General features: G+C 37.9%; 1 protein-coding gene across 1 annotated transcript; it reads right to left on the reverse strand.

Moving 5' to 3' along the window:
- Positions 1–6,179: 6,179 nt before the first annotated feature.
- LOC107788998 (uncharacterized) lies at positions 6,180–10,206 on the reverse strand. Its single transcript, XM_075222760.1, has 7 exons — positions 9,926–10,206; positions 9,017–9,293; positions 7,724–7,924; positions 6,947–7,634; positions 6,741–6,847; positions 6,591–6,650; positions 6,180–6,508 (listed from the first exon to the last, which is right to left on the reverse strand). Exons 1-7 carry the CDS (start codon positions 10,112–10,114, stop codon positions 6,480–6,482), a joined length of 1,551 nt encoding a protein of 516 aa, XP_075078861.1. The 5' UTR covers positions 10,115–10,206; the 3' UTR covers positions 6,180–6,479.
- Positions 10,207–13,787: the final 3,581 nt, after the last annotated feature.

The following is a 13,787-nucleotide window of genomic DNA, read 5'->3' on the forward strand; positions in this document are numbered from 1 at the left end:
TTCGGAAAACCAAGGTGAAAGTGGAAATCGAGGTTGTCTTGATGTGACCACTTTCAGATCATTTTGTAAGCAAGACAAGACTGTGAAGTTGTAATACTATAAAGAAATTCTTTTCACAAGTCTAGGATGGTACCAATGGCTAATATTATTATAGGTTCTTGAAAAGCTTTGCAATGATTCAATTTATAAAACAATGTAAAGGTTTTTCCTTGCCTTAAATGTGTCATCCTCTTTCTTAAAGTAGTTGTTCTCTTGTCATTATTTCTGTTGGGGAATAAAAGGATAGACTAACCAACACAGAACTCGCGAAGGACACTAACCTCGTGCTATAAAACAGTGTAAACTGAAGACTAACAAAAAAAAAGGGGTAAATCTTGAGTTGAAACCAAGTAACCTCAGTAACTAAGTGATAAGTTCAGCTGCTGCCAACTACCAATTCTAGAAGTCCACCATTGTTGAAGCCACCAACCCATTCTAGAAGCAACCATTGTTGAAGCCTCCATTGTTGAATGAAGAATTCAACCACCAACCACCTTCTTTAAGGCTATAAATAGAGTCTTATGTTTTACACAGAAACATCAATCTAGAGAGATTGAAATACAATCCAGGAAGAGATTGTGAGAACAAAAAGAGAGTTTGGTGAGGTTTTTTATAGAGAGAAATTCTTGGTGTAAATTCTCTATAATTCTATTCTTGTGAAATAGAGTTGTTTTTCCTCCCAAATAATCTTCATATTGATCCGAGAATCACAACAAGTGGTATTAGAGCCTTCGATTCTGTGTTCATCGAGAAATATCGGAACACTGAAAATTTCAACCCAGATTTACGTTTTTTCGAAAACGTGATCTTCGGTGTGTTTTGATCATTTCATTAGATTCCTTGCGTCGATACGAATTCAACGCAATTTTCCGGAGGCCAAACAAAGCTAAAACGAAGAAGTTATGTCAATTTTTTTCTTCTGCCAAGATGATGAATAGTAACTGTCCAGTCAGCGCCACATCATCATCCAGTCAGTGCCACGTCAGCATTCAGTCAGCGCCACGCCAGCATCTAGTCAGTTCCACGTCAGCATCCAGTCATCATAAATTTTTTAGAAATTTATGAAATAACCCCTGAAGTTACTGAAATTATAAATCTGCCCCACAAGTTCAGTATATTTTCGATTTAACCCCAAAAGTTTGGTGTAAATTTTGAAAATTTTCTGGAGGCCCTATTTTGACCCAAGAAGAGTCAATCCTACCATTTTTCACCATTCCGGACGTGTTGGTGAGTTCCGTTTGGTGAGATTCTGCTCCAAAATTTTGACCAAGCCATTTTAAAGACATAATGGAAGAGTCATCATCATCTGGAGCTATGATAAAGCTTACTGCCACAAATTACACATTGTGGAGACCTCGGATGGAAGATCTCCTCAGTTGTAAAGATTTGTTTGATCCCATAGAAGCAAAGGGTAGGAACCCCGATTCCACCAAAGAAGCAGAGTGGAAGAAATTAAACAGAAAAACTATCGGTCAAATTCGACAATGGATTGACGATAGCGTTTTTCATCATGTTGCACAAGAGACAGATGCGTATGCCCTCTGGGTGAAGTTAGAAGGGATGTATCAAGCCAAGACTGCTAGGAACAAAGCCTTGTTGATGAGGCGTTTGGTAAATTTGAAGTTAAAGCACGGAACTTCAGTTGCCGAGCATACCAGTGAGTTTCAGAGCTTGATAAATCAATTATCGTCTGTTGACATGCCGCTCGGGGATGAGATGCAAGCCCTACTACTTCTTAGTTCTCTTCCTCATAGTTGGGAGACGCTGGTAGTCTCTCTCAGTAATTCAGCTCCTAGTGGAAATCTGACCATGTCTATGGTTAAAGATGCCTTATTTAATGAAGAAGCCAGAAGAAAGGACATCGATCATGGTGAGTCGCATGCCCTTATTACAGAAAGAGGGAGACAACAAGAAAGAAGTCAAGATAAGAGGAGAGGCAGAAGCAAGAGTAGGGGAAAATCCACGGATGGTAGGAAGTCATCATATGCGTGCTACCACTGTGGAATAAAGGGCCATTTAAATAAGAACTGCAGAAAATTGCATAAGGAGAAGAAGCAGTTGAAGCAAAAGGATGGAGATGCATTAGTCACTACCCACGGAGAGGTAGCCATTTGTTCCATCCAAGAAGAGACATGCCTTCACGTCTCAAGTCAAGAAGAAAACGAATGGGTGGTAGATACTGCAACATCATACCATGCCACATCCCGAAAAGATTTCTTCACAACATACAAAGCAGGAGACTTTGGAGTAGTGAAGATGGGGAACACTTCTTCCTGTGAGATAGTTGGAATTGGTGATATCAAAATACAAACAAATATCGGGAGTACAATGATATTGAAGGATGTCTGTCATGTGCCAGATCTTCGTCTAAACCTAATATCAGGTATAGCTCTTGACAAACAGGGCTATGAAAGTTATTTCGGAAAAGGCACATGGAAATTGCTGAAAGGGGTTATGATTCTCGCTCGAGGACATATTTGTGGCAACTTATATAAAACTCATGTGAAGGTATGTTCAGACAGCCTCAATGTTATGGAAAAAGAGGCGTCTCAAAACCTGTGGCACCAGAGACTCGGTCACATGAGTGAAAAGGGGATATTAATTCTAACGAAAAAGCAGCTTATCAGAATGGACAAGAATGCTGCTTTAGACCCTTGTAATCATTGCTTATTCGGAAAGCAACATAGAGTCTCTTTTACATTTTCTTCAACCAGAAAATCAGAGTTACTCAGTCTGGTACACTCTGATATTTGTGGTCCCATGGAGGAGAAGTCACTTGGCGGCAATAGGTATTTTCTGACTTTCATTGATGATGCTTCTCGAAAGGTGTGGGTGTACTTCTTAAAGACAAAGGACCAGACTTTTGATTATTTCAAGATATTTCATGTCATGGTAGAGCGTGAAACGGGAAAGAAATTAAAATGTCTTCGCTCAGATAATGGAGGCGAGTATACTTCCAAGGAGTTCGATTCCTATTGCAAGAGACAAGGGATTCGACATGAAAAGATGGTCCCACGCACCCTACAACACAATGGAGTAGCCGAGAGAATGAACCGGACAATTATGGAAAGAGTCAGAAGTATGATCAGTATGGCAAAGCTGCCTAAGCCATTCTGGGGAGAAGCTGTTCGCGCCGCTTGCTACCTAATCAACCGGTCACCATCAGCCCCGTTGAATTTTGAGGTTCCAGAGAAAATATGGTCGGGTAAGAATCCCTCATATTCTCACTTAAGGGTATTCGGTTGTTTAGCACATGCACATGTATCCAAGGAGCTCAGGAAGAAGCTTGATGGTAGAACTATACCATGTATCTTCATAGGCTATGGAGATGAAGAATTTGGGTATAGATTATGGGATCCAATACAGAAGACGGTGATCAGAAGTAGGGATGTTGTATTCCACGAAAACCAGACAATTGAAGACATTGAAAAGCCCACAATGTCTTATGAAAGAGGTTCCAGTGCCCAAAAAGTTGGTCCAGATCCACTACCATTGCAGTTTGACACAAATAGCATGGGGGAGCATGAAGCAGTACCAGAAGCAGAACAGGAGGATGTTTGGCAGGGGGAGGCACAAACCCCTCAGGAAACTACAGAACCATCACAGGGGAACGATGATGGTACACATCCTGAAGCTAATAATCAACAACCTCGTCGATCTGAACGAGGTCAGATTCCATCAACTCGATACCCAGAAACCGAGTATATTCTACTTTCTGAAGATGGAGAACCAGAGAGTTTCCATGAAGCTATATCTCATACGGATAAAAAAAAATGGCTGCAAGCAATGACCGAAGAGATGAACTCTTTACAGAAAAACAACACTTATGAGATTGTGAAACTTCCACAAGGAAAGAAGGTACTGAAGAGTAAATGGGTATTCAAGCTGAAGAAAGATGGCAGCGGAAAGGTGGTGAAGCACAAAGCCCGGTTAGTAGTCAAAGGATTCCTACAGAAAAAAGGGAATTGACTTTGATGAAATATTTTCACCAGTTGTAAAATTGACTTCAATCCGCATCATCCTTGGATTGGTAGCCAGTTTGAATTTGGAGCTTGAACAAATGGATGTCAAGACAGCATTTCTTCATGGTGATCTAAATGAAGAAATCTATATGGAGCAGCCGGAAGGTTTTGAGGTTTCAGGAAAAGAAAACCTCGTCTATAAACTTACGAAAAGTTTATATGGCCTAAAGCAAGCACCGAGGCAGTGGTACAAAAGGTTTGACTCATTTATGGTAAGTCAAGGATATAAAAGGACTGCTGCAGATCAGTGTGTTTACATTCACAGATTTTCGGATGGCAATTTTGTTGTACTTCTACTTTATGTAGACGACATGTTGATCGTCGGACAAGATGCAACAAAAATTAGACAGTTGAAGAAAGAACTCTCTAAGTCCTTTGAAATGAAAGACTTAGGTCCAGCTCAACATATTTTGGGATTGCAGATAACTCGAGATAGGAGAAACAAGAAGTTATGGCTATCTCAAGAAAATTACATTGAACGGGTGATCAAACGGTTCAATATGAGTAATGCCAAACCGGTAGGTGTCCCTTTGGCAAATCACTTCAAGTTGAGCAAGAGTTTGTGCCCCTCATCCAAGAAAGAGATTGAGGAGATGTCTACAATTCCATATTCTTCAGCAGTTGGAAGCCTGATGTATGCCATGGTTTGCACGAGGCCAGATATCGCACATGCGGTAGGTGTGGGGGAGCTGTGTCATGGCAGTTAAGATTGCAGAAGTGTGTTGCACTATCCACAACTGAAGCAGAGTATATTGCTGTAACGGAAGCTGGAAAAGAAATGTTGTGGCTAAAGCGGTTTCTCCAAGAACTAGGGATAAATCAAACAGAGTATAAGATACATTGTGATAGTCAAAGTGCAATTGATTTAAGCAAAAACTCAATGTATCATTCTCGGACAAAGCACATCGACATTCGCTATCACTGGATACGCGAGGTGATGAATCAACAACTGTTGAAACTAGTGAAGATCCATACGAAGGAGAATCCAGCAGACATGTTAACAAAGGTGGTCACTCAAGAAAAGTTAGAGCTGTGCAGAGACATAATTGGAATAACTTTCAAATAGTAGTTGCGTTGGAATGCAGCTGAAGGGGGAGAATTGATAAGTTCAGCTGCTGCCAACTACCAATTCTAGAAGCCCACCATTGTTGAAGTCACCAACTCATTCTAGAAGCCACCATTATTGAAGCCTCCGTTGTTGAATGAAGAATTCAACCACCAACCACCTTCTTTAAGGCTATAAATAGAGCCTTATGTTTTACACAGAAACATCAATCCAGAGAGATTGAAATACAATCCAGGAAGAGATTGTGAGAACAAAAAGAGAGTTTGGTGAGGTTTTTTGTAGAGAGAAATTCTTGGTGTAAATTCTCTATAATTCTATTCTTGTGAAATAGAGTTGTTTTTCCTCCCAAATAATCTTCATATTGATCCGAGAATCACAACACTAAGTATGCTGAGCTTTGCTTTTGCAAGCATGGCATATTGAAGCAGCCATTTTAACAACTAAAACCATGACAAAGTCCATCTTCTGAGTTCTGACAGTTACCCACTTTCTTTTGGGGCTTTTGATCTTCCTAAGTTGCCCTCGAGTCAGAAAGGATTCATCCCTCTATTCTCCATCATGATTAATTTGTCAACTTCCCTTGCAGTTACTGCCTCATCCCTTTTGATTCTCTCAACACATTGTCTTGCTACACCCCATTGATAGATCTGCTACATCAATATTACCATAAGCCCTGAACAACCGGTTCCATTTTCAGTATATATGGACCAAATGAGCACTGCCTTTAAAACATCATTGATAATTTCACAGAATTCTCACATAAATTTAGACGTGGAAATCAAAACCAACCACAAAATTTGGGAAGGCATAGTTGTTTAGATTAACGATTTTTAGCTTAACCAAGCCAAAGAGAAGTGCTTAGTGAGCAAGTGCCTGCCAGGGAACAATATAGTAGCAGGACAATCTTTATTCAAGTTCAGTGATCTTCACTCTCTGTAAGAAAAGGAGTGAATGCATTTACATGATCCAACATCCAGAGACTTTGTTTTGTACATCAAGATATCAAAATGCCAAATTTCTTTCTCCAGATAATCAGATGTTTCTCATAATCAAATTTGCTATAAGCTTGTTCATGTCAAATAAATTTATACAAATTCCTAATATGCTTAGCCATAAGCTATATATAATCAATATTCTAACTAGGACTGGAGCTGTTAATTCTATGGAAAATAAATCATAATCCAACACCATACACCCTTTTGCTAATGAATGGACAGTTAGTATGTGAAACTAGTTAGGTAAATTTGTTGGGGTTGCATAAATCCAGTCAACTCAACTGTGATCAATTATGGCATTTCAGCCTCAGTAATCATCTGCGTAAGAGTTCAGTCAATCTCTTGCACAAAGCTCTCCTAATCCCTCAAGCTTCCGATATTTTTAACTGCAAAAGAGACAGTCATGGAATCATATCTTCATTACTTTTTGCAAAATGAAAAGGAGAAAGTAGAAAGTCAAGCAATTACCAGGACTTAAAATTTTGATGCATTTGGTAACTGATTTCATAGTGGTCATGGAATCTGAACCTGAATGATCAATGTGAAAAAATTAAGACCCTTTCCTACATTTCAATGAAAACAGTCCAGTCAATTTTATTGACAAGGATTTTCTTTTACCTAGTAAATTCATGTCTTGCTCTGAAAAGACTTCAGTAACTGTAGATGAAATCTGAGAGGTCATCTGGTTTGTATCAGCATTGACATTTCCTGACTCATGAGGTGACCTGTTCATTAAACATCAAATGGAGACTTAGGAACCATTCCTAAACTTGCATTAGATAAAGGAAACTATGAGAATATATGGGCAAGGCTGGTAACTTTACCCTGAAAAAGTATCTGGGGAAGAATCTAATGTTTGCTGGCAAGAATAATCAATCCCCTCTCCATCAAGGTCAAAATCAACTAGTAGTTCAGACAGATTAAAATCCATCCCTAAAGCATCTAAATTAGGCAAATCTAAGTCAAAAATATCTCCTTCTTTCTCAGAATCAGATGTAGAAATCATGTCAGAGCCAGATGCCATTTCTGAATTACATGGGATGTTATCGGAGGCATCAAAGTCCAACCTACTTTTTACTTGATCTCGCTTAATAGGCCTCTTCAGGTTGGTCTTTACTGGTGAGGATGTTGAAATGCAGTGATTTCTTTCTATGGAGTAAATTATTTGCTTGGTAGGGGTCACTCGAATTGTTTCTGACGAGATGATTGTGCAGTTTGTGGCTGTTACACGAGATGGTGTAACATTTTTGCTGGAAGTAGCAGTTGAACAAACTTCCAGTGGAGAGATAGATTTGTCAGTTTGGGATGAAGATGCTCTTGGTGGTGTTTTAGGGCCAGAAGAATTAGTTGGAGGGGACTGAATGGGCTGATTGAACAAAGACTTGGCAACATTAGATCCTTGAACTGGTGTCTTATCAGATGCAGTCGCAGGATCTGATAATTGAACCGCAGAACTATTCATATTGTTGTTTTGTTTATCAACACCAGTTGGTTGTGCATCTGTACTAGGATCTGCAAGAAAGTGTGATAAATATGATGTCAAAAATATTAAGGACATGTCACATGAAGTGACAAAAGACCAACTTCAAATGGATTTTTACCTTTAAGTGACAACTGGTTGGTGATCAAGTGTTTACGAGATCTCTTGGCAGTTATGGGAGCTGCAGAGACGTCTTTGATGCCTTTTCTTTTTGAGGTTGATGGAATTGAATTTGGAGTAGAGAATTTCATGGTATCTGGAGCAGCATTTGAAGGCATTGATGCTGACATCAGTGCTGCAGTTTTGTATGTAGAATAATAACCTGATAAAAGTAGTACAGTATAATTCTTCAGGTAAATGGTAAAGAAAGTATCCAAATTATGGCACGAACCAACAGGCTGGTTATTGATCATTGTACCTAAGAAATAACAATGACATCCAACACATAGCATAGCATATCTTTCTACGAACAAAATGATATACTATTTCTTGAATATAATTATGGGCAATTAGTGACAGTTTTACATTCCAATCATTCTTTCGGAGATATTTCTCTTTAGGGATGAAGATGGTTCTGCTCTTCAACTAAAAATATATGTTGCATGACTTCAGTTAATAACTATATGCAGTCTAGAGAATAGATGTTGTACTTCTCATCGCATACTATTACATGATGGTCATGCAAATGCAAGACGGTATTTTGGGCGGAATATATGCAAAAATATTCAGCTTTTTGCCTATTATGGTTTTTTGAAAGAGACTTGGGAAAATGAGATCCTCTGTTCCTTCCACGTATTCAGGTAATAATCTAAAGCAAATGAAAATAGAGAAAGTGCAATAATCAAATCTCTCCCTGGGAAATAAAGATCTACTACAAAGTGGCAGGGTTGAATGTAGCTTCTGCGGATACAATTAGGACATTGAAGCTGTGGAGCTAAAGCCACTGGTGTCAATTTCTCTTACTTTGAGAATAACAACTTGAAGTAATCGATCTAGCTCGTTTAAACTTTAAACATACCATGTACCAAACAAGATAGTAGCACATACAGCAACCTAGTAAACATAAAGTCACTGAGTAATCTAAGCAACTGAAACTGAAAAGCAATGACACAAACTGAGAGAATATAGCAACACCAACTAGACCTCATTTTGACAAGTTGGGGTCAACTATATAAATCTCCATAGACTGTGTGGCTTCATATAAAAATGTGCTAGAAGTTCTTTATATTTTCTAGTGAAGTATAAATTTCTGAAATGCTAAACATTCATATAAAAGCATATGACATAAAGTAAAAGTGCTAACACAACAACATATCCTCAACTAATAAATCTCTCTTATGTAGATCTTATTCTTCCATTATGCCCTATATTTTGCTAAGTCTGCATATATTCCAAGAGATTATAGAATGCATACCTGTGGTTACTGGGGAAAATCCATTAACTATGCTTGGCAAAGCACCTATTTTGGGCATTGAAGAAGCAGCAGCAGCAGCAGCAATTGAGGAAGGAGGTATCAGATTTGTACTAGCATTGTAAGCATTCATAACATGTTGCATCCCACTTAGTAAATTCTGTACCCGCGTCTTTTCATGATCCAGTCTACACTTTTCTTGATCCAAAAACACTTTTTGCTCTTTCAAACTTATGTACTCATCCAACATATCTCCTAAACTCAATAAACTCCTTGGTGCCTATTCATTGTCACAAAAAAAAAAGGATTTAACCTAAGAAATGAGGAATTAAATAAGGCAGATCGAGGATGGACACAGTAATTCACCTCAATTACGTAGACAATTTATCAAAATTTACTCAGCCACAGAAACACACACACGCAGAGACATAAACAGACACACAAACATACAGAGGTGGAGCCAGGATTTGAAGCTTATACGTTCAGAATTTTAGTTCACTTTAAATTAGTGGGTTCTAAATTAATAATTTGTACATATTCGTATAGATTTCTTAAGACAAATAGGGCTCGGTCGAATCCGTAATCAAAGAGCTACCCCGTCCCGCAGACACAAACACACTGATTTGAAACCCCAGATTCTAGAAAATTGATTAGAAACACTACATATACCATAATTTCTCAAAACTTTTAGTTTATGGATATGTAGTTTCCTCTTGCACCCACTAATTTCAAATCCTAAATTCGTCTCTGTAACTAATATAAAGTCTATTAATCAGATATACTATATACAATTTATCAGAACTTTTAGAGACATGTATATAAATTAAAACGTGCATCCAAATATTCAATCATTTGAAATCCTAAATTAGACGAATTTATATAATTTTAATTGATAAAAAAAGCTAGGAGTACCTCGTTGATGGGAGACTTAGCCAAAAGATGTGAAGCTTCGGATCGAAAAGTGGATCGGGTTTCAGTGAAACGGTTATCAGAGAGGTAGCGGTCGACGATGAAAGCGATTTGTACAGGAGTAACCTTTCCTTTGCCAACGTTTTCGGTTTTTCGCGATTTGCTTTGTTTCCCCATTTTCTGTTTCTGCATCTGGGAAAAGTGGAGGAGGAACAGAGGGAAATGTAAGGAAGATTTTGAGAGGGAAAAAAAGCATTGATATTTGTAAGAGCTGAGAATATGGATTATGGAGGGAAAGGTAAAAAGAAAGAGGAGGGAACGTGGTGAAGAATGTGCAGATGAGAAAACGCGCGGCACTTTTCGAAAATTTTGGAGTACATCTTTTTTTCTTTTTTTAAAAATCTTATTCAAGTTTTGCAAAGGTTTCTAATCTTTATGTTTTAGTAAACAAAATAAACTTGCATTTTATCATTATAATCACAAATAATCAATATTAAAAACTAGTACATGGACCGGGTTCAGTTTTTTTTCAAAACCAAACCAAACCAACTTTATCGGTTTGGATCGGTTCGGTTTTTCGAGTTTTTTTTATTACATGAATATTATTTTAATCTTACTTCGTTAAAATTATAGATAAAGTTTTGATAAGGAGTATATGTTTAGTAAAAATTAAAAAAAATGACAAACATATAATCTATTAAAATATTCATATAGGATAATTTTTTTAGTAACCCATGATAATTATTTTCTTAGTCGTCTAACAATAATTTTTCCTTGATGTACGCTTTCAATGTTAATCAAATTTAATAATTAAGCATAAAATTAAAATGAAACTCAAATAATGAAATGTTCTATTTTATCGAATTACCATTTCAAATTCGAAAAAGGTATAAGAGTTTAACAGATTTGGCATATGAATGTGAAAGAACAAAGAGATTGACGCATTTTAATAATACTTGATAAGAAAGTGATGATACAACTCATTATTTAACGTAATAAATATGGATGCACTTCATAGTTCTATTAAATATTACATTACATGAGAGAATCTCAAATATTTCTAGATATTTTCTAAAGAAAATTCTATATAAAATCTTAAAAGTATATATAAAAATTATATATTTATATGTCGGGTTGGTTCGAATTTTTTTACTCAATATTAAACCTAATCGAATTTTTTAATTGGTTTGATTTGACTTTTCGGTTTGATATGATTTTCCGGTTCGGTTTGAATACCCTACATGGAAACACTATGGTCTCATATTTAACCTTCACTAGCAAAAGATTTTTTTTCGTGTTTACAACGAAGAGTCCATATGGGTTGTTTTGTAAAATCTGAACCAATTAGTTTATAATATAATGGTATAGTTTGGAAAAAAAAGTTTTTTTGTTGTCTTTTAATGAATCTATAATTGAAATTTTAAAATATAAAAAATTACCAAGCTAAATAAGAATATGAAGGTTCAACTACTATACCAAATGTCCAGTAAATAATAATAAATAAATACAGGGCAGACCATCAGAAATTAATTCATCCGTCTTTGGATGAATTGTGAGATTTGAGTACAAGGGTCAGTTGTACCTCTTTTTATTATTTGTGAATTGGTGCTTGAGTCCATAAAGTTTTCAAAATAAAATTAACATATTTAACAATTGCATACTCATTTTTTTTTTCTTGTGAGCTGGATCTTTTAATCGAAGTCAATCTATAGGGTCAAAATCAATCTCTCCGTATTTATTCATACTTTTTATTTTTTAATTTGTTGCAAAAAAAAAAGAATTTCCTTTTAAAACTATAAATTCTAAGGGATCCACTTTTGTGGAGTTGAGTTTAGAATTTGCTACTTCAAAAAAATCATATTTGTGGCCTTCTAATTGAATAGGTTGAGGATGACCCTCTCGAACAGATTCACTCAAAGTAAACTGTGTTTCCGCGGCAGCGACGGCCTGTCGGAATGCAGGGACTGGCGCCCTCCGCCTGGAAGTTCCTCGACCTGCCGTCACGAAGTGTCGTATCAATAAACGACGATATATAACCAACAAAGTGGTAGGAAAAACATTTACCAGATGGAACTTTAGGGCCATAACGCTTTACGAAGGCGGGCCAATCTCGGGTTTCCGCTGCATGGGGCAACAGACGGGCTACCCAATCCCTTATGCCAGAAATAGGGCGGGCCGGACGTCCCATAGCTGCAAACGAGAAGCAAATAAACTTTATAATGAAAACAGACGAAGGAAGAGAAAAACGAGTGACGACACTTACGAGTCTCATTCCATCGCTCCGGGAACCTGGCGGAGTCAGAAACGACGTGTTCAGTTTTAACAAAGAAGTACTTGTGCCAAAACTTGCGACTTGCTCGGTCGTTTGTCCCAACCACCAGCCCTTTCCATGGTGCCTCAAATGCACCATGGTACCCTGTGGAATCTAGGCGAAAACAAGTGCAAAAGGTGGTGGATAGAAACATCACATTCCGCCAACTACTCATACTTGGTCAACAGCAGAAGTATCTTGAGCGTATACGGTGAAAGTTGTGCTGGAAAAACTTGGTAGAACCTAGAAAACTCTTCCGCTAATGGGAAGAGAGGAAAAGTATAGCCAATCACGAAAGGGTATTCGTAGAAAGCACAGTATCCAGGTATGTGGACCTCTACAAAATCTCTCCCCGCTGGAATCATGTCAACATGAGCGGGAATGCCATACTTTACATGAAGAGCGTCAATATGAACTTGCTCCATCTCAGAGAGTACGGGGGTAGGAGTAGGAGGGGGATCTTTGAGGAAGTCACTTCGAGACATGGGGTGTCTCGCAGTAACTCCTCCACCGTAGGAAGACTATCACCCTCTTCTACCACCGTATCTTCACTGCCCGAAGGGGGCATCATAGACAATGGGGCAGCCTCAACAATCCCTTCACGAGATCGATGTGACCTTGGAATGCTTTCGTTAAAAAAGGTGTTGACGCAGTAGGAAAAAAGAGAGGAAGAAGAAGTTGTAAACGAAGAATGTGAGAAGAAGAAGTAGAAGATTGCCAGGGCCATCTCGGAGAAATGAGGATGGGGTATTCATAAGTGAAATGGCCATGAACTTTTGAAAAAACAAACCCTCTACCTATTTATAGGATTATATGGCACTAGAATCGAAGCGGAAGGTCACAAAGTGGCACCAGAATTGAAGCAACAAGCCATCAACTCCTGTCTCGAAAACACGCATAATGATGACGCACGTGAAGATGATATCATTTCCCGATAAAATGCATTACATGGTGTCTTGCTAAGCACGCTGACCGCCCACTATTGGCCATGACGTAACGCCTCGAAGGATCAAATTTCTCTATAGGAATGCATGGTGTCCGCTCATCGAGGACGCACCAAGTTGCAACCTCGGCAAGCGGAGGGGTTTAACTGTATGGGTCCAAATTTGAACAACCACTACCATCGATGAGTACGACGAACGATGAGGTCCTCGTAACTCGACGTCTTGCGGAGGACGACCTTAAGGTAAACAAGAGATTGTACAACCCTTGTAATAATACAGGCCCATTAGGGGATACTAGGAATATTCCTTATAACTTGTCTTTTATAGCTTAGAAGGGTTTCACTCCTTATATATATAGCGAACAACAACCTTGTAAAGGGGGACTTCTAGGTTGATCCATAATACTTGCTGTAAATTTGCTTACATAAACGAGTGAGAATATTTATTGTAAAAGGTTGGTTGATCTGGATAGATAAGGAAGTCTTATTGTCGTTATTCTCCTTGTACATCTTTCGTTCTAGAGATTATTATACTTAGCTAAGATTTACCCCTCTGTTTTCTTTGATTAATTTATTCAAAAAGGTTTCGATATCTTTTGAGTCAAACACTA

Source organism: Nicotiana tabacum, chromosome 10 (genome assembly GCF_000715075.1).
Source record: "Nicotiana tabacum cultivar K326 chromosome 10, ASM71507v2, whole genome shotgun sequence".
NCBI classification, from domain to species: Eukaryota; Viridiplantae; Streptophyta; class Magnoliopsida; order Solanales; family Solanaceae; genus Nicotiana; species Nicotiana tabacum.